The sequence below is a fragment of the Periplaneta americana genome, chromosome 2 (genome assembly GCF_040183065.1).
Source record: "Periplaneta americana isolate PAMFEO1 chromosome 2, P.americana_PAMFEO1_priV1, whole genome shotgun sequence".
Lineage (NCBI taxonomy): Eukaryota > Metazoa > Arthropoda > Insecta > Blattodea > Blattidae > Periplaneta > Periplaneta americana.
This window is the reverse complement of record NC_091118.1, coordinates 9555838-9575410: the sequence shown is the minus strand read 5'-3', so window position 1 is coordinate 9575410 and position 19573 is coordinate 9555838. Positions and strand designations below refer to the sequence as shown.

The 19573-nt window shown below is 35.6% G+C and overlaps 2 protein-coding genes across 6 annotated transcripts in view; one reads left to right on the top strand and one right to left on the bottom strand.

Moving 5' to 3' along the window:
- The window catches only part of KLHL18 (Kelch like family member 18), a 51393-nt gene extending 33200 nt beyond the window's left edge, over nt 1-18193 (bottom strand). The window contains exons 1-3 of one of the 3 annotated variants that reach the window (XM_069844616.1): nt 18001-18193; nt 8748-8878; nt 624-764 (exon numbers count right to left, since the gene is read on the bottom strand). In XM_069844616.1, the coding sequence (XP_069700717.1) occupies nt 624-764; nt 8748-8878; nt 18001-18117 (389 nt within the window). In that variant the 5' untranslated portion in view covers nt 18118-18193. Of the gene's footprint in view, nt 1-623; nt 765-8747; nt 8879-13645; nt 13796-14061; nt 14161-18000 lie in introns of those variants that run through there. The other 2 variants (XM_069844617.1, XM_069844618.1) reach the window with 2 other exon arrangements.
- Spec2 (CDC42 small effector protein Spec2) overlaps nt 14292-19573 on the top strand; it is a 155274-nt gene continuing 149992 nt past the window's right edge. For 2 of the 3 annotated variants that reach the window (XM_069844619.1, XM_069844621.1), the window contains exon 1: nt 18571-18725. The gene's annotated coding sequence lies outside the window, so the exon portion shown is untranslated. Of the gene's footprint in view, nt 14366-18570; nt 18726-19573 lie in introns of those variants that run through there. The other variant, XM_069844620.1, reaches the window with a different exon arrangement.

The window sequence follows — 19573 nt, the reverse complement described above, 5'->3', positions numbered from 1 at the left end:
GGAATAATTCTATGTGCATGTATAGGTTTGGTACATATTTGATTATATTAAATATAGCCCCCTTGGAGTCGGTAAGTATGCAAATAGATTTTTCAGAAATTTGAGTAACACACTGAATAGCAGCATCAATAGCTAGCAATTCAGTGTCAGGACTGGAGGAGGATGAACATGGTATGAAATAACTTTCTTGATATTTTGGAATATAATACCCTGCTCCCAATGTCCCATTATTAGGATTTAGAGATCCATCTGTATAAATCTGAAGGTGATCCTTATATGTGCTGCAGAGTAGTTCCATGGAATCTAACTTAAGAATGTATGCCAGAGACACATTGTGATTGTTGAGAAATTTCTTCCTAGGACGCATAATTTCTCGGTTTGGAGATATCAATTGGCCGGCTTGATCCCCAGAGGTAATTATTTGGCTACTGTTTTGTTTATCAGGACCCTATACTATAGTAAGATTACCTTCAACCTTCAGTGCATATTTAAGTGCATATATCGGTATTTTTAAGTGCATATTTTAGGATTTTTAGTGTATATAATTCTCAACATTGGTAATAATGTATTAGACCGCACTCTTATAGAACAGGTCCTGGTGATGATGATGATATGGTACTTGCCTTCTCTTGAGGAAGTCTGCGCAGGCATCTCTAACCTTGTGCAGCTGTAGGAACGAGGCCCCCACCATAACACTCTGGACGTTGTTGTTGTCCAGTATCACCCTGCCACTGTATGCGAAGTTGATCAGAGCTTCCAGCGCACTGCAACACAACGTCGTATCAGATAACAGGCATACAAACAGGAAGGCCAATTAACTTACTACCACACATGATGAAAGAGTGATGGAACGGAGAAAAATTCTTTCCGGCGCTGGGATTTGAACCCGGGTTTTCAGCTCTACATGCTGATGCTTTATCCACTAAGCCACGCCGGATACAATCCCGACGCCGTTTAGAATCGTCTCAGATTAAGCTCCATCTCTCGGGTTCCCTCTGGTGGCCGCCCTCTGCACTACGTCATAGGTGTCTATGAACACAGGACCGAAGTCCATACATGTGTTGAGGTGCACTCAGATGAGTGACTAATTGGCCGGGATCCGACGGTATGGACGCCGTCTTAAATCACAAAGTGATTTATTACGCATATCATATATATATTTTGATGTACCGAAGTACATATGATATTTCCATGCAGATATTCTGCGTCATTACATGATGAAAGAGTGATGGAACGGAGAAAAATTCTCTCTGGCGCCGGGATTTGAACCCGGGTTTTCAGCTCTACGTGCTGATGCTTTATCCACTAAGCCACGCTGGATCCCGGCCAATTAGTCACTCATCTGAGTGCACCTCAACACATGTATGGACTTCGGTCCTGCGTTCATAGACACCTATGACGTAGTGCAGAGGGCGGCCACCAGAGGGAACCCGAGAGATGGAGCTTAATCTGAGACGATTCTAAACGGCGTCGGGATTGTATCCGGCGTGGCTTAGTGGATAAAGCATCAGCACGTAGAGCTGAAAACCCGGGTTCAAATCCCGGCGCCGGAGAGAATTTTTCTCCGTTCCATCACTCTTTCATCATGTAATGACGCAGAATATCTGCATGGAAATATCATATGTACTTCGGTACATCAAAATATATATATTACTACCACACAGATCAATGAGCAGGTGTCCAGTTGGTGTGGACTACAAGAAAGAGAAGAGAAAACAGAGGTTGTTGTTGTTGTTGTTGTTTTCTAATGCCAGGCGTTTGACCTCTTGCACTTCAATATTTTTCAAAGATATTATCATGGCCAGCCATAAAAATGGCAAGTTGTAGCCGATTTAAGTGAACACCATATTTTAACGTTTTGGTGGCTACTTCATTCACACACAACCCCCAGAATGTCTGGAGGACCACACCTGCTGTTGGTCGACGGGTCCATTGGACCTAGCTGGGAGATCTTGTTGATCACCAGCTTTCCCTCCTTAAGCCACTGGAGGACGATTTTAGTGCCATAGCAGGTCAACACTAGGAACAGAAAAGTAGAAAGAGGAGGAAGGAAAGGGAAATGAACCCCTAGGCCTCGAATGCTCTAATGCCGTCGGGGTCGAAGAAAGTAAGAGTTCAGTCAGAGGACTGGATAGGAAAGGGTAAAGAGGGAATTAGGTATTGGATAGAGGAAAATTATACCAAATTCAGTCATTAACTCATCAAGATGACCAGTGCTAATTGATGAGTAGCCCCTCCCTTGTAAATTATGCTTACTAACAGCTGCACCACGGGAAGGTAGGGATGGGACATTGGGTATTTGTCCAGGTTGGCTCCTTAAAGCCTTCAATGGGAAGGATTAATGGCTCTCCCCCCTTGTATCCGACAGATACCCTTTTGCAGCCAGAAAACAGAGGTATAAAGGATTATAGAGGTCCGACAAAAGATTAATTAAGATTTAGTGTTCATGCCATAATTTGTGATACCAATACTTGTGCGTATTACATTTGTAATCTACCTCTTTTTTTTTCAATAAACAATTTTATTATAATAATAATAATAATAATAATAATAATAATAATAATAATAATAATAATAATTATTATTATTATTATTTATTTATTTCTTTATATTTAATGTGCTGTACAACAGCCAGTGGCCAATTATAGTTCAGCACAAAGAATATAACAAAAACATAATACAAAAATAATTATTACACATAAATACAATTAAAATTAATTACAATAATGACGATGAAAGGATAAATAATGGATGACTTTAAAATACATAACTAAGAATACTATGAGACAATGATAATTGAGTATAATGCCTAAAAGAATACATAAATAATAAATCGTTGCCAAGAGCAAACTAAGTCTATACATTGAAGGGATCAAATTCGCAGCCATGCATGTTGGCATTTTTAATGCATCTGGAGACTGGTGAAAGAAATTTCGAATTTATAATATAGAAAAGTTTGTGGGCTCTCTTATCTTTTGTTGGAATACGTAAGGTAATATTGTTTAAGAAAGAGTCACAGGATATATCACCTCTGAGGACTTTACAAAAGAACAGATAATCTAGCTCATGGCGTCTAGCATATAGATTTTGACAATTAAAATATTCACATTTTCTCTCATAACTATACCCGGAATTAATGGGCAGAAATCTGAATGAACATAAAGATATAAATTTTCTTTGTATATTTTTTAATTTAGCCGAGTCCGTAGCTGTAATCGAGTTCCAAACTACAGATGCATATTCGAGTTTCGATCGCACCAATGTATAGTATAGCATTAAAAGAGAATCGGGCGTGGAAAAAGAATAAGTTATTGACCGTATTATTCCTAGCATTCTGATTGCGTGATTGTAAATGTAATCAACGTGACTATGAAAATACAATAATAATAATAATAATAATAATAATAATAATAATAATAATAATAATAATAATAATAGTAATAATAATAATAGTAATAATAATAATAATAATAGTAATAATAGTAATAATAGTAATAGTAGTAATAGTAATAGTAGTAGTAATGGTAGTAGTAACGGTAGTAGTAATAGTAGTAGTAATAGTAGTAATAATAATAGTAGTAATAATAATAGTAATAATAATAGTAATAATGGGAGGATAATATTAAAATGGATTTGAGGGAGGTGGGGTATGATGATAGAGACTGGATTAATCTTGCACAGGATAGGGACCGCTGGCGGGCTTATGTGAGGGCGGCAATGAACCTTCGGGTTCCTTAAAAGCCATTTGTAAGTAATAATAATAGTAATAATAATAGTAATAATAATAATAGTAATAATAGTAATAATAATAGTAATAATAATAGTAATAATAGTAATAATAGTAATAATAATAGTAATAATAATAATAATAATAGTAATAGTAATAATAATAGTAATAATAATAGTAATAATAATAGTAATAATAATAATAATAGTAATAATAGTAATAATAATAGTGATAATAGTAATAATAATAGTAGTAGTAATAATAATAATAATAATAATAATAATAATAATAATAATAATAATAATAATAATAATAATAATAATAATAATGGTTTATTTAATCTGGCAGAGTATGGCCTTCTCTAACACTCAACCAGGAATAAAACTGCGATACAAAAACACTACAAATTTACCAAATACAGCACACACACAAAAAAACTGAAGTAGGTAATCATAATACAATGTAAACAACAAGTCTGTAGGAATGAGACATACTACAAGATACTGTCTGTTACTCAGGAGAAGACGAGCGGAAAAAATGTGATCATCTTGACTATCGCTGCTGATTATTATAAACATCGCTCAGATAAGCATCCCAGTAGCCAGGTTATTACTCGTGCAGGTAGCATGAGTAACAATGCGTATGGAAATTAAAGCTAAGTTGAACAGAAGGAGACCTAATGTTTCTGCTTACTGCAGTACAAATATTGCACGTATTGTCGTACGTTATCTGTTCACATCCCTTCCTCCTCAGTCCACTCTCGTCTTCTCCTGAGTCACCGACAGTAGGCCAGTCAAATGGAAAGATTTCACGGCTCAGAAAAAGAATGCAAAGATACAATTATATCAATTTATCATCATCATCATCATCATCATCATCCTGTCAAGTACTAGTCCCAAAAGAACTGTTACGGCCTGAAAAAGCGATTTTCACTAGTCCCAAAAGAATTGTTACGGCCTGAAAAAGCGATTTTCTTGCCATCTTTTCATAGGTCGACCAAGTGACCATTTCCCATTTGGATGATACTCCATTATTGCCTTAGGGATCCTGGATGAAACCATTCTTGAGACGTGTTCCTTCCAGTTTAACTGATATCTGGGGATGTAGTCCAATACTGATGACACATTAAGTTCTTGAAGGATATCTTCATTTTTCTTTCGCTCCCATTTAGTGTAGACAGCTGTTCGGCACATGAATCTCATCTCGCAAGCTGTTAGTCTGCTTTCATCTTTTGTCCTTATAGTCCACACTTCACTCCCATAACATAAGACTGGTCGAGCTATTATTTGATAAAGACGAGTACGAGTTGATTTTTGTACTAATGCAGGTTTTAAAACTCTATTAATGATGCCCATTGATTTGTTGAATTTTACAATTTTCTCTGATAAATCCAAATTTTCAACAAAAGAAAGTTTATATCCTAAATAATTAAACTCATTAACTCTTTCCAAAATGTGTTATTTAAACAAATTTTGCTTGGTATTGGATATTTACCACAAAACAACATTATTTTTGTTCTGTTAATGGATATTTTCATTGAATATTTTTGAGCTATTAAATTTAAATTATTTACTGACCATTGCAAATCATCTTCTGATGTTGCTAGTAAAACAAGAACATCTGCAAACATTATTACATCTAATTTTAAATATCTGTTAATAGTAATCTGACGCTTTTCCAATTCACTGTGGGCTAAAGCAAGGAGATGCACTATCACCTTTACTTTTTAACTTTGCTCTAGAGTATGCCATTAGGAAAGTTCAGGATGACACAGAGGGTTTGGAATTGAACGGTTACATCAGTTTCTTGTCTATGCGGATGACATGAATATGTTAGGAGAAAATCCACAAACAATTAGGGAAAACACGGAAATTCTAGTTGAAGCAAGTAAAGAGATAGGGTTGGAAGTAAATCCCGAAAAGACAAAGTATATGATTATGTCTAGTGATCAGAATATTGTACGACATGGAACTATAAAAATTGGAGATTTATCCTTCGAAGAGGTGGAAAAATTCAAATATCTTGGAGCAACAGTAACAAATGTAAATGACACGTGGGAGGAAATTAAACGCAGAATAAATATGGGAAATGCCTGTTATTATTCAGTTGAGAAGCTTTTATCATCCAGTCTGCTGTCAAAAAATCTGAAAGTTAGAATTTATAAAACAGTTATATTACCGGTTGTTCTGTATGGCTGTGAAACTTGGACTCTCACTTTGAGAGAGAAACCTAGGTTTAGGGTGTTTAAGAATAAGGTGCTTAGGAAAATATTTGGGGCTAAGAGGGATGAAGTTACAGGAGAATGGAGAAAGTTACACAATGCAGAACTGCACGCATTGTATTCCTCACCTAACATAATTAGAAACATTAAATCCAGATGTTTGAGATGGGCAGGGCATGTAGCACGTATGGGCGAATCCAGAAATGCATATAGAGTGTTAGTTAGTAGGCCGGAGGCAAAAACATCTTTAGGGAGTATTATTTTAATGTACCGAAGTACATATGATATTTCCATGCAGATATTCTGTGTCATCATACAATGAAAGAGTAATGGAACGGAGAAAAAGAGTTGGAACTCAATCAGAGACAATTCTGTCCGACGTTGGGGTTGTATCGGTGTGGCTTAGTGGATAAAGCATCAGCACGTAGAGCTGAAAACCCGGGTTCAAATCCCGGCGCCGGAGGGAATTTTTCTCCATTCCATTACTCTTTCATCGTATCTTTAGGGAGGCCGAGACGTAGATGGGAAGATAATATTAAAATGGATTTGAGGGAGGTGGGATATGATGATAGAGAATGGATTAATCTTGCTTGGGATATGGACCGATGGTGGGCTTATGTGAGGGCGGCAATGAACCTCCGGGTTCCTTAAAAGCCAGTAAGTAAGTAAGTAAGTAAGTAAGTAATAATAATAATAATAATAATAATAATAATAATAATAATAATAACAACAAAATAGTAAAGTACAAACCATACAATGAACACAGTATTATTTTATTAGCTGCACACAGCAAGGAAAATTAGCTCAAGTTATCACATGGTAGACATACCATTATCAGGAAATATGATGAAACAAAAACAGATGAAATAAAATAAATATCACTAGAATATCAAATATGTGATGAATATGTGGAAACATGCAATACAACACTTGTCATAACAGTAAGTCAGTTTGGCAACTCGTCATAAGATAATTTTTTAACTTGGATTTGAAAGATTTCAATGTTCGACAGCCCTTGACTTCAAGTGACAGAGAGTTCCAATGACGAGAAGTAGCATCAGTGAAAGATGAGGGGTACAGAGATGATGTGTGGAGTGGAATTTCTAGCATGTTATCACGTTGTGATCGAGTATTAATATTATGATAGCGAGAGAGAGTATGAAAACGGGCGAATAAATACGAGGGAGATGAAGTGTACATAATTCGAAATAAGAGAGAAAGTGAGTCCAGATTTCTCCTCTCATGTAACCTAAGCCATGATAACTTCTCGAAAGAAGGTGAGATATGATCATAGTATCGAACCAGTGGCGGTTTCTCGGGGGAGGGAAGGGAGGAACATCCTCCTCACATTTTTCTTCTTTTGAAAGTAAATACCGAATGAAATATATGCCTTGAAATTCGAGGAAGATTCGATAATTTTTAAGTTCACAGCTATAAGAAAACCTAGGTTGATCGAGTTTTAAATGATGCGTGCTCATGCGCCGCTAGAAAACTGTGAGCAAGATGCGCAATTGTTTGTGTGGAGGAAAGCAAATCCTTTCCTCCTTTCCTGCAGTTAACACACATAGACAACAGCACACTAGCGGCCAGAGAAAGAAAAACAGTTTTAAAGGAAGCGAATGAACAGTTAGGGAGGAGATTCTCCTCTGAATCAGCGCATGGGCGGGAAATAGAAACCAACTGGTCTTGCAGCAAACTCGCTACCTCTGTCATCTAGCGATGCTGCATTCAACCCGACTATAACACATCTAGGAGGAGGCACAATAAAAACAGTTTTAATGCAAAGCTATGAAAGACACCATATATTTTTTTTTTTAAATCGTAAATCAAAATATATTATTCATTGCATTTTATATAAGCTACTACTCATGGTTTGAAACTTTCGAGGATATCTGAAAGTTGAAGTTAGATTTATATAAAACAAAGAGGAAGTAGTTCTACGTTAGTATCGCAGATATTTTTGGCCCCTGAAATTCACTTCCATTCATTGTCTACTGGACAGGACAACAGCCAAGTTGTCAGTTTTGTACAAATATATTTGAAATTGAAAGTACTGCAAACTACATTATTTTTAACACAAAAAAATTAATCGGCCACCAGCAGCTTTGAACAATAATGGTAGTATGACTTTACAAGAACTGACATTCTTTAAAAGCATGTGATACTGAACTTGTAAAATGTACATGTGGCAACACAGACCACGTGGGTGGGTGCAGTGTTCTCGCTTTCCAAACAGATTATTTCTCATTCCGACTTCTGTAAAACATTTCTGGTTATATATTAGTAGCTAGTCTCTACCAACACGTGTGATGCTGTAGTGTGCGCTAAAAATGCTGTGAGTTTGTGAATTTCCTTGTAATTGTTAATTTGTGCAATTATCCACCAATGAATGGAAGTGAAAACATATTTGGACAATTTAGGAAACTCAGTTTACAAGAACAGATTATTGCTATACGAAAGAGAAGGCCAACCCCAACACTACCTGGTCTTACATGTATGCATGAAGGCTAATTTGTAGCATGTTTTTCTCAAGAAGGTGTCATTTTGCGCTGTTAACTTCTTTCCTCCTCTTAAGAAATATGCAGGAGCCGCTATTGTATCGAACATTACAAATGAAGTGAATACATGTGTTATGAACATGCCAGTGGGAGAGTACGAGGGAACACTATGATGGATATGGGAAGGCTGGCGAAAGACAGAAAATCATGGAAGGCATGGATGAAGACACCCATAACGCTATAAGGCAACAGGGACATGCAAAAAAGAACAAGACAAAGAGAAGAAATGGATTCTACTCACACTGCCTCGATGCCTTGGATGGTGATGTCCCTTTGCTTGCTCTCCACCATGTCGTGGGTGAACATAGCGTTGAAGTAGGGGATTGTGGCAGCTAGCACGATCCTGTGGGCACTGAATGACTGATCGTCCACCTGGGGAGAAAACAGCATCGGCATTAAAACACTATGTGGCTAAATGTACAGTTTTCAACAGAGGACCTCAAAAAATATAAAAATAAATAGATCAAAATAGTACATTATGCAACGAGCCTATAATGATAGTAATTAAGAAGCGAGTATATGTTTATGAAACGAGTGCAAGCGAGTTTCATAATATTCATACAAGCGTCTTAATTACCATTATAGGCGAGTTTCATACGACTTGTTATGCTCGACCATATTTCTAACTTGAAATTACCGGTATTCAGATGTATACATTTTATTTGTATCTGACAAGATCGGAAGTGACCTTGTTCTAGGTCGTGAATTGTGAGATGTGCGCAGACGCGAAAGTATTGATTTTTTTCCGAAGAACAATAATGTCATTGACCTTGTGTAATCCTGTTAAACTTGGTATAACCTTGATTATTGAATTCGACATTGAAAAACGAGATGACAAATTGAATTTATTTGAATATTATTTACAATTAACGCTAATTATTATAGTAACAGAACATAACCTTCTGCGACAGTATTGGATTTCCAGCCTCCGTGACTTTTCGCTAATTCTCTTTCGATTGCATATCCGAGAATAATCGATACTTGCGGTTTTATAACGGTACAAAGCTGACTTGTCATTGGCTGAACACCTGTAAGCTGAGTTGTCATTGGCTGAAAACACCTGTACTTTAATGAGTAGGTGTACTTTAATGACATGCATTAAAGGACTGCTACCAGGTGTATAATTACTACATTTCGGCATGGTCGAGCATAAAAGAAATTAAGAGATGGACACAGACCTTTTAATTTAAGGACAGGCAGATGTGAAATTTTATTATTTCTGGTCAAAAATTACAATTTTCGTTTTGTTTTTCATTAAAATTGGTAAGTTCTAAAATAGGCCTAGCTCTACACCAATTAATTGATTAACTAGCGGACTTACTCGTGTTAATTATGTAAGATTTGTGCGGCTTACAGCTGTTTCAGTGCTTCACGCACCATTCTCAGAGCCTACTATATCTCGGCGTCATCTCGAACTTCTCTGCCTGTTATGTGGGTGTGTTTGATTGTTGAAAGGTGTTGAAGAGTGGAGTCAAATAGTGTGTGTGTGTGTGTGTGTGTATGTACTGAAATTGATCTGTTTGACTATTTGACTCCACTCTTCAACACCTTTCAACAATCAAACACACCCACATAACAGGCAGAGAAGTTCGAGATGACGCCGAGATCTAGTAGGCTCTGAGGATGGTGAGTGAAGCACTGAAATAGCTGTAAGCCGCACAAATCTTACATAATTAACACGAGTAAGTCCGCTAGTTAATCGATTAATTATATTCAAGTGTTAAAAGTAGTGTACGCAAGATTCAAAATGGATCTCCACCAATATTCATATCCATAAGACTGTCCATATGAAACGAGTCAAAGTCAGGATAGGAGAAGAAATTTCATAAGGAAGCGAAATAGGGAGAGGAGTATGTCAAGGATGACCTTTATCACCTACCCTGTTCAACATCTACTTGAAGGACTGTTTTCAGAACATGGGAGGAGTGATAGTAGGAGGAAGAAGAATGAAGTGCATAATATATGCTGATATGGCGTTGTTAGCAGAAGAGTAGATGATACTAAGGGGTATAGTACTGGAGCTAAATGACAGCTGTGAGCAGTATGGGATGAAGATAAATGCAAACAAGACGAAGAGCATGATCATAGGAAGAAAAGCAAAAAAGGTAAACTTGCGAATTCTAAATGAGGCAGTAGAGCAAGTGGACAGCTTCAAATACTTGGGGTGTACTATAAGCAATAGTGCATGTAGCATGTATGGGCGAATCCAGAAATGGATATAGATGTTAGTTGGGAGGCCAGAGGGAAAAATACCTTTGGGGAGGCCGAGACGTAGATGGGAGGATAATATTAAAATAGATTTGAGGGAGATGGGATATGATAGAGAATGGATTAATCTTGCACAGGTTAGGGACCGATGGTGGGCTTATGTGAGGGCGGCAATGAACCTCCGGGTTCCTTAAAAGCCATAAGTAAGTAAGTACTATAAGCAGTAACATGAGCTGCTACCAGGAAGTCAAAAGGAGGATAGCAATGGGAGGAGTGACAGTAGGAGGAAGAAGAATAAAATGCAAAATATTTGCTAATGATATGGCGTTGTTAGCAGAAGAGAAGACAATACTAAGGGATATGCTACTGGAGCTAAATGACAACTGTGAGCAGTATGGGATGAAGATAAATGCAAACAAGACGAAGACCATGGTCATAGGAAGAAAAATAAAGAAGGTAAACTTGCGAATTCTAAATGAGGCAGTAGAGCAAGTGGACAGCTTCAAATACTTGGGGTGTACTATAAGCAGTAACATGAGCTGCTGCCAGGAAGTGAAAAGGAGGATAGCAATGGCCAATGAAGCTTTTAATAGAAAAAGGAGCATCTTCTGCGGATCTATGGAGAAAGAACTAAGGAAGAGACTACTCAAGTGCTTTGTGTGGAGTATGGCATTGTATGGGGCAGAAACATGGACATCACGACGAGGTGAAGAGAAACGAATAGAAGCATTTGAAATGTGGATATGGAGAAGAGTGGAGCGTGTGAAATGGACAGACAGAATAAGAAATGAAGCTGTGTTGGAAAGAATGATGCTGAATTTGATCAGGAAGAGAAACAGGAATTAGCTGGGTCACTGGCTGAGAAGAAACTGCCTACTGAAGGATGCACTGGAAGGAATGGTGAACGGGAGAAGAGTTCGGGGCAGAAGAAGATATCAGATGATAGACGACATTAAGATATATGGATCATATGCGGAGACTAAGAGGAAGGCAGAAAATAGGAAAAATTGCAGAATGCTGGGTTTGTAGTGAAAGGCCTACCCATAGGCAGAACACTTATGTATGTATGTATGTATGTATGTATGTATGTATGTATGTATGTATGTATGTATGTATGTATGTATGTATAATATAATATAGACCTAATGTAATATAATATAATATAAAATAATATAATATAATATAATATAATATAATATAATATAATATAATATAATGATGAGAAAGAGAAAAAGGAATTGGTTGGGTCACTGGCTGAGAAGAAACTGCCTACTGAAGGATGCACTGGAAGGAATGGTGAACGGGAGAAGAGTTCGGGGCAGAAGAAGATATCAGATGATAGACGACATTAAGATATATGGATCATATGCGGAGACTAAGAGGAAGGCAGAAAATAGGAAAGACTGGAGAATGCTGGGTTTGCAGTGAAAGACCTGCTCTTTGGCAGGACACTATGAATGAACACTGTTCAATCACCTATTAGAATTTTCGTTTTACGAAGGAGGGGCCCGAAGGCTTGCACTGCAGCCTGAGGCTTATTGTGCTTACCACTCCTATTCTATGAGTGATTGGATAGCTGAACAGCTGCGCTCTTGTACAAGTACAGCACGCTGCACCGTGAAATTAACCTGGGCTATGGTATGGATGATGATTTCTGAATTAATTGGCTCAGTAAAATCAAAATCCGTTCCTATGCCCCATGGTGTCCCTCAAGGCTCAATTCTTGGTCCAATATTATTTCTCCTATACATAAATGATCTCCCGTTAAATATAACTGAAGGGAAAACTGTCTTATTTGCAGATGACACAAACATAATACTGAGTGATAAATAGGAAGAGAACTTGCAAATGAAAATTAATGCAACATCAACGAAACTAGACAAGTGGCTAGCAAATAATAAGCTTAAATTAAATGTAAATAAAACTGTCTATGTATCTTTCAATCAATATCCAACTGACCAGATTCACATAGTTCTTAGTAATACCATAATTAAGGAAGTAGAATGCTCTAAATTTTTAGGTATATGGATAGATTCCAGTCTAACATGGGAAAAGCATATACAACATCTAACTGAGAAGCTGAGTCGCTTATGTTATGCTTTTCGAGTCCTTGCGAAGATATCATCCATGGATCTTTTAATATCAGTCTATTTTGGATATGTTCATTCAATACTATCATATGGCATTATTACTTGGGGATCTTCACCAAAAGTGACACAAGTCCTCAAATTGCAGAAAAGAATACTCAAAATCATTAAAAAAGTTCCTCTTCGGACTGAAAGTATAAAAATTTTCAGAGAACTAAAAATCTTACCTGTACCCTGCATATATATTTTAGAAACAGTGTGCTTTATTCATCAAAACATAGATTCCTTTAAAACAAATTCAACATATCATGAGTATAACACCAGAACATCCCAAAACATACATCTGAATTACCACAGGCTTACCAGAAGTCTTAACAGCATATCACATAGAGGCAGCAATTTATATAATAAACTTCCACAGAAAATCAAAGAACTTAACATAAGAAAATTAAAAAAAAAAGAGGTAAAGAACATTTTATTGACACATATGCCATTTTGCACAAATGAATATCTAAATTTAAAATTTTAGAATTTAACGTTTCTTGATACTACCCTTAACCATTTATGTTTCAGGTAACTCAGAGTTGAAGAAAAGACAGGGAAAAGCAAAAAGAGAAGATACTAGATAGAACAGTGGAGACTGAAGATCAAGCTTGTCCTATAATATTAAACTGTTAAATTTATTTAGAATTAAGTCTATTTTTGTATTATATTGTATGTTATGTCATTTTTCTTGTGTACTGACGACGCCATGAATGCTTGTAATTCTATTCAGCTAATAAAGATCTAATCTAATCTAATTAATTATGGCGAAATATGTCCGAGGTCAAATGTCGAAACTTACCTAGCAATTCCGATTTAATTGGTTGAGGGAAAACCCCGGAAGAAACCCCAACCAGGATTTGAACCCAAGCCTACTCGTTTCATGGCCAGACACATTGACCATACTCCACAGCATTGGATATAGCATAACTTAGATTTTAAAGTAAGAAAACTGGAGAAACTTGATAAAAAATATGTTAATCTGATGCAGGCAAATAATCAATATCCAGAAGGAAACTTTAGTAACAGATTGCAATATACCGGTACTTGAAGTTTACGCCAACTGTAATTCATGCTATTTGTTCATTTATCTAATTAATATGTAGGCAATACGGTCTAATTTCATGTAATAATTTAATATAGTTTAATCACAGTCTAGTATATACAGTCGCGAAGCTCAATACGTAGTAAATATGCAAACATTAGATAGTTGCTCACCACTAGGATCGCTAATATCGCCTCATTACAGCCAATGCAAAATAGTACCGTCACAGTCTATTGTTTCTAGCACCCTTAAAACTCAAGCTTCGTGACTGTATAGAGTAGACTGTGGTTTAATCTTAAAGGCGATACCTGTAGGTACTATTTTTAATCTTATCTAATCTAAATTCTTAACTTATAATACTGAAACACTTAATGATTAGTAAGAAAGATAAGAAACCAAACAGTTGTCTTCTCCTGTGCCTCAGTGAAATAGTGTACGGTTACAGAGTCACTAGACCTCGGTTCAAATCTGGATTAAGTAAGTTATAATTTTGACCTAGATTTTTTTTTTTGGTATTATTTTTCGCAATTACACCATGTTATGATATGAATATAACTGCCTTCCTCTGTTTTTTGACGTAAATACATCCATGCCGAAGGATCATTCGAGAGAGAGAATGCAAGACACGAAAATATTTAAGATCCAGTACACCACGAACTTCAACTGTCAAGTGCTCACTCAGTAACAGATATATTATCCTACATGTAACGGACCTCACAGAAAACTATTTGTTGAACTGTTGAAATAATTCGCGAAGAGTTAAAAAGCAGTAAGAGAACGGTACTAAAACCTATATGCAAAATGATCACAAAATAAAAACGTTTAAAAATATGCAGCAAAATTTTGTAATAGTTAAACATTTATTTATTGCCCTTATAATATTACAACGTGCAAAAAAATTCTGCATATTGAATAGAGTTTAAATGCATACTATTATATATATACTGATATCATCATAATTGATCAGCAGAAGGATAAGGGTGTCATTCTTGATCCCACAATCCGTTTCGAGATGCATGAGCAACAGCCACAAGAGGTGTGTCGTGAAAAACAAGTCATATATGAGCCTTGTTGTCAGCATCTTGGAGCACAATACCACATCATACATTGGACAGTTTTTGGGCTCATGTTCGGTGCCCGTGGCACGATCCCACGTGAAACTTTAAATCAACTTAAACAATATAAAATTTCTGATGCAACGATTGATGCCATAGGATCTCACGTGTTAAAATCATCCTTAGCTATAATTAGTAATCATTTGTACCCAACAAAATTTTTATTGTAAATGATTTCCTACGTTTTCTTATCTTAATGTTTTTTTCTTTTTCTTTCCAAGTGTCACAAAATCGTTTTGTTTACTTATTATTCTTTCTGAATTGATTAGTAGGCCGATCTATCGAACCCTTATTTAGGGCGGCTTTTGTGTAAAACAAAATTATTATTATTCTGGGTTGAGCAAACAAGTTTGGAAATTACAGGCATATAATAAATTGTAGTCGACCTGGTTGGCGAGTTGGTATAGCGCTGGCCTTCTATGCCCAAGGTTGCGGGTTCAATCCTGGGCCAGATCGATGGCATTTAAGTGTGACAGGCTCATGTCAGTAGATTTACTGGCATGTAAAAGAACTCCTGTGGGACAAAATTCCGGCACATCCGGCGACGCTGATATAACCTCTGCGGTTGCGAGCATCGTTAAATAAAACATAACATTTAACATTCAATAAATTGCAATAATAACGGGCTTTGTAAGCTTAATTTGTTAATAATAATAATAATAATAATAATAATAATAATAATAATAGGTAATTTCATAGAAGACGGGCACCTGGTTGGATGTACTAAGTATTACCAACTTTTTTACTTTAGAGTTAAATGTTAGTGATTTTTAGTGACTTTTATATGTTAGTTCTAGGTTTTTATACGAGGTGTCGCATTGATGATGTTTCAATTTGATTGGTTATAGTTGTCATTTGTTCTAGAGTTTTCGTTAATTTTGAATGGGTAATGACGTTGTCAATTGTTCTTGGTTGTTTGACGTGAGTGGTGTTATACTGTTTTGCTGGCTAAAGCTATTGGAAGTTTGTCATTTTATGATTTTCCTTCGATTTGATTGGTTATAGCTGTCATCATGTGTTCTAGAATTTTCGTTAATTCTGAATGGATAATGACGTCAGTAAGTTGTTCCTGGTTGTTTGACGTGAGTGGTGTTATATTGTGTCTGATGGGTAAAGCTATTGAAAGTTTGTCATTTTATGATATCTGTGAAAGATGTGTGAACATAGAACAGAGTATTAAATTTTATGTCGATTTTGGTTCAGTTCTTTCGCTGGTGAATAAAAATTGTGTCGATTGTTGACGAGAAAACTGTTCCTGTGATTCCAAGGAATTGTTCATTGAATTTTCCGTACAAGTTAAGGTGTAATAAGAGTTCAAAGAGAATTTCATTTTGTGTAAATACATGGTTTAGTTATGTGAAGTTGACTGTACGACAAAGTGGTGGTTTAGTTCTTTGTTGGCTGCATGCTTTAAGTTTAGATTGCCTTGAAGCCTGTGTCATAATGCAAGTGAAGTGGTTGTCTTTGAAGACGTCAATGAGGATTGAATTTTGTTTGATTAGGTGATAAATTATTGTTTTGTTTTGTGTTTTAGTGATTTGTGGGGGTAAAGTTCGGACCAAAACTGCCAGAAAAGTACTAACAACTATGAAGTTCAAATGCCACCAAACACCATAAAGATCAAAGATGAAAAATTAAACATATTTTCATTTTTCGAAGTGCTTTTTCTTCCTTAAAAATATGAATATATGTTTGATTTTCCATCTTTGATTTTATAATGTTTGGTGACATTTGAACTTCATAGTTGGCAGAACGTTTTGGTAGTTTTCGTCAGCCATGTTGGATTTTGCCCGTCTTCTAGGAAATTACCTAATAATAATAATAATAATAATAATAAAAATAGCTTGAGCGTTGCGTCATTCTATATAGAGATTAGTATTATGGCAGTCCTTGATACTGGTAATAAATTATTTCCTTAAATTAACTTAACAAAAACGTATTTACGTCAATATAGGATTGAAAATCATTTTGATGTAACGCAGAATTTGTTGCATTTGTCCAGACTTAGTTTGTCGTATTGTACGGTGAATTTTCTACCCATACTTAATAGGCCTATAAGTTTATGGTGGGTATTAAGTGGCCCTCTTCCTCCCGTCATATTCAGGGTGCTCTCTAGGTCTTATTATCATTGGTGTGTGGTTCCATAGGGAGATGAAATAGGATGAAATCTCCAAAATCCGAACACAATGACGTCGATGATAATCGTGGTGACAAAATAGGTACCAGTATAGGCTTATATTATGACAAATAATTACAGATATAAAACTGCAAGAGAGATACATATAAATAGGTCTATCAGCAATTAATGTAAGAAGTTTGACTGCTTTCGATTACAGAAGCGCACAGATTGAATGAAAATAGGTACAAGAGTTCTGAATGGAATCTAATATATCATATTTAGCGAATATTTTCAATACAAACCGGATGTCAATTCACAGCAGGTAAATAAACGTTAAATGAATTTCGGGGCCTGGCATGAAAGCACAAATAACAGTTTAAAACTCACTGTAAATGCTTTCTTAAAATACTGGCCAAATAACAGTTTAAAACTGACTGTAAAATATACTTTCTCAAAATACTGGCCCTCTTCTATAATTTAACATTCTCTGAAGGCGGGAAAACAAAACCAATTCTAGATAATGCTCACATTATTCATATTATTTTCATAACCCGTTGCTGAAAGCAAACAATTAATATTCAAAACCTAAAGTAATTATGTTTATTTCACTCAACGTTCAACGCCAAATTTAAGAATTTTAACTAAAACTAACAAGAATACACACTTTTTAAAGACTGAAATACAGGTTATGGTTGCTTTCTTCTGAGCTACAATATTTGAGTGTACGTTGGTTTATGTTTAACTGGTATACTACAACTACATATTGAAGGATTTCAAAAGAACTTATTTATATTCTAACTTAGCGAACGTCTATTATTAAATTACACATAGGCTTAACTATGCGTTTTTATCTTGAGCCTCTCACGAAACTTGCATACTTTCAAAGTAACGTCGCAAAGCTTTCCTTGTCTTCTAATTTCTTCCATTATAGGAAATCCTAATGAAAAGAGGTCCATTTGTTGAAATATTACACATTCTTCGTTTTCCGGCTCCATAATGTTTATATAATTGACAGTTGCAAATTTTCACAATCTCCAATCTGCACAATCAGCTGTCTGCAACCATGTTTACTATTTGCTATTTATACAGTAATACCAATTTGCATTCAGAATAATTAGAATTTCTCTTTATTGCAATATTAAATATAATTAGACGCTATTTGTCATAATGTATTAGTTTAATTAGCAAAACAGAAAAACGCACATACTCATTACTGTATGTTTTTTAATAGCAATTATGTTATAGTAATGTTTAGTTTTATTTAATCACGTCTAAAATGACATACCTAGTTTTAATTGGTCTGGATATTATTGTGAAAAGGTTCAAAAGATCTATAAGATGTGTCATATTAATGTATCAATTTGCATAAAAATCGTCATGTTATTAAGCATAATGAGTCGAAGGATAACAGGATGTCGTTGACACGTCTTTGTTCGTATCATTTTCAACAGTTTCCTATCCTGTCGGTCAAATACGAAACAACGAAGCAGAATGTAGGGTGTTTGCTGTTGACCGTGTCTGGTTGAAAAGTGTGTGATTTCAAAGTACGAGTGTGTTTTGTGTGTGAATGGGATTCTGCGTCGAACTAGAATTGTAAATTGTGGTAAGTACACTAACATTAGTTTATATTTAAAACGTATACGCTAGTCTGCAAATAGTATTATATCAGAACTGCGGTCTGTGATCAAATGATAATGGCGGAAGTTCCTGTACTTACATCCTTTAATACGTTTATGATATTAAACTTCGATCATAACGTTTAACAGAATGTAGTAATACTGATATTGGATTCATAGGTGTGATTTGTAACGCATGCACTTACAGTAAGTAATGTGGGCTATTTGTATTGTGGAAGAATATGCCGTGTTTATCATTTAGCAATACAGTACACGAGACAATTACCACTCTATGGAGGTTTTATTTACAATTTCATATGTAAATCTTGCATGCATTTGAAGGTCAGCAAACTTTTACAGTTTATTAATTATAGGTACGATATAACTTGATGTAATTTCAGTTGTAATTATACATTATAAATGGAGGAACTAACGTCACACTGGAGCATTTGCTACCAAACATAAATCATTTGAAAATTAGCTTTCAATGTTGTAGTTAGAGTCAGTTTTGCCATGACTTTTAGATATGTATTTTACAGAAACATAAAATAGAACACAATATGTAGCTCAGAAGGAGAGGATGTGGTTTCTGGATGAACGAAGTTGATTGTACTGCTTCTATTTCAAATGAAAAATACTTATAGCATATTCGTTATTTAATAATTGCTCGATAGGTCTATGGCAAGGCTGTGTTATGGTGAAACGAGTCCGATGTTTCGCTATCAGATTAAACGACATTCTCTTTACTATCGGGCCAAACTTTTGATGAACGAAACCAGGCTTTATCACCCCATGCCCGAGCGTAGCCTGAAGGCACAAATCCTGTTTTTTTAGT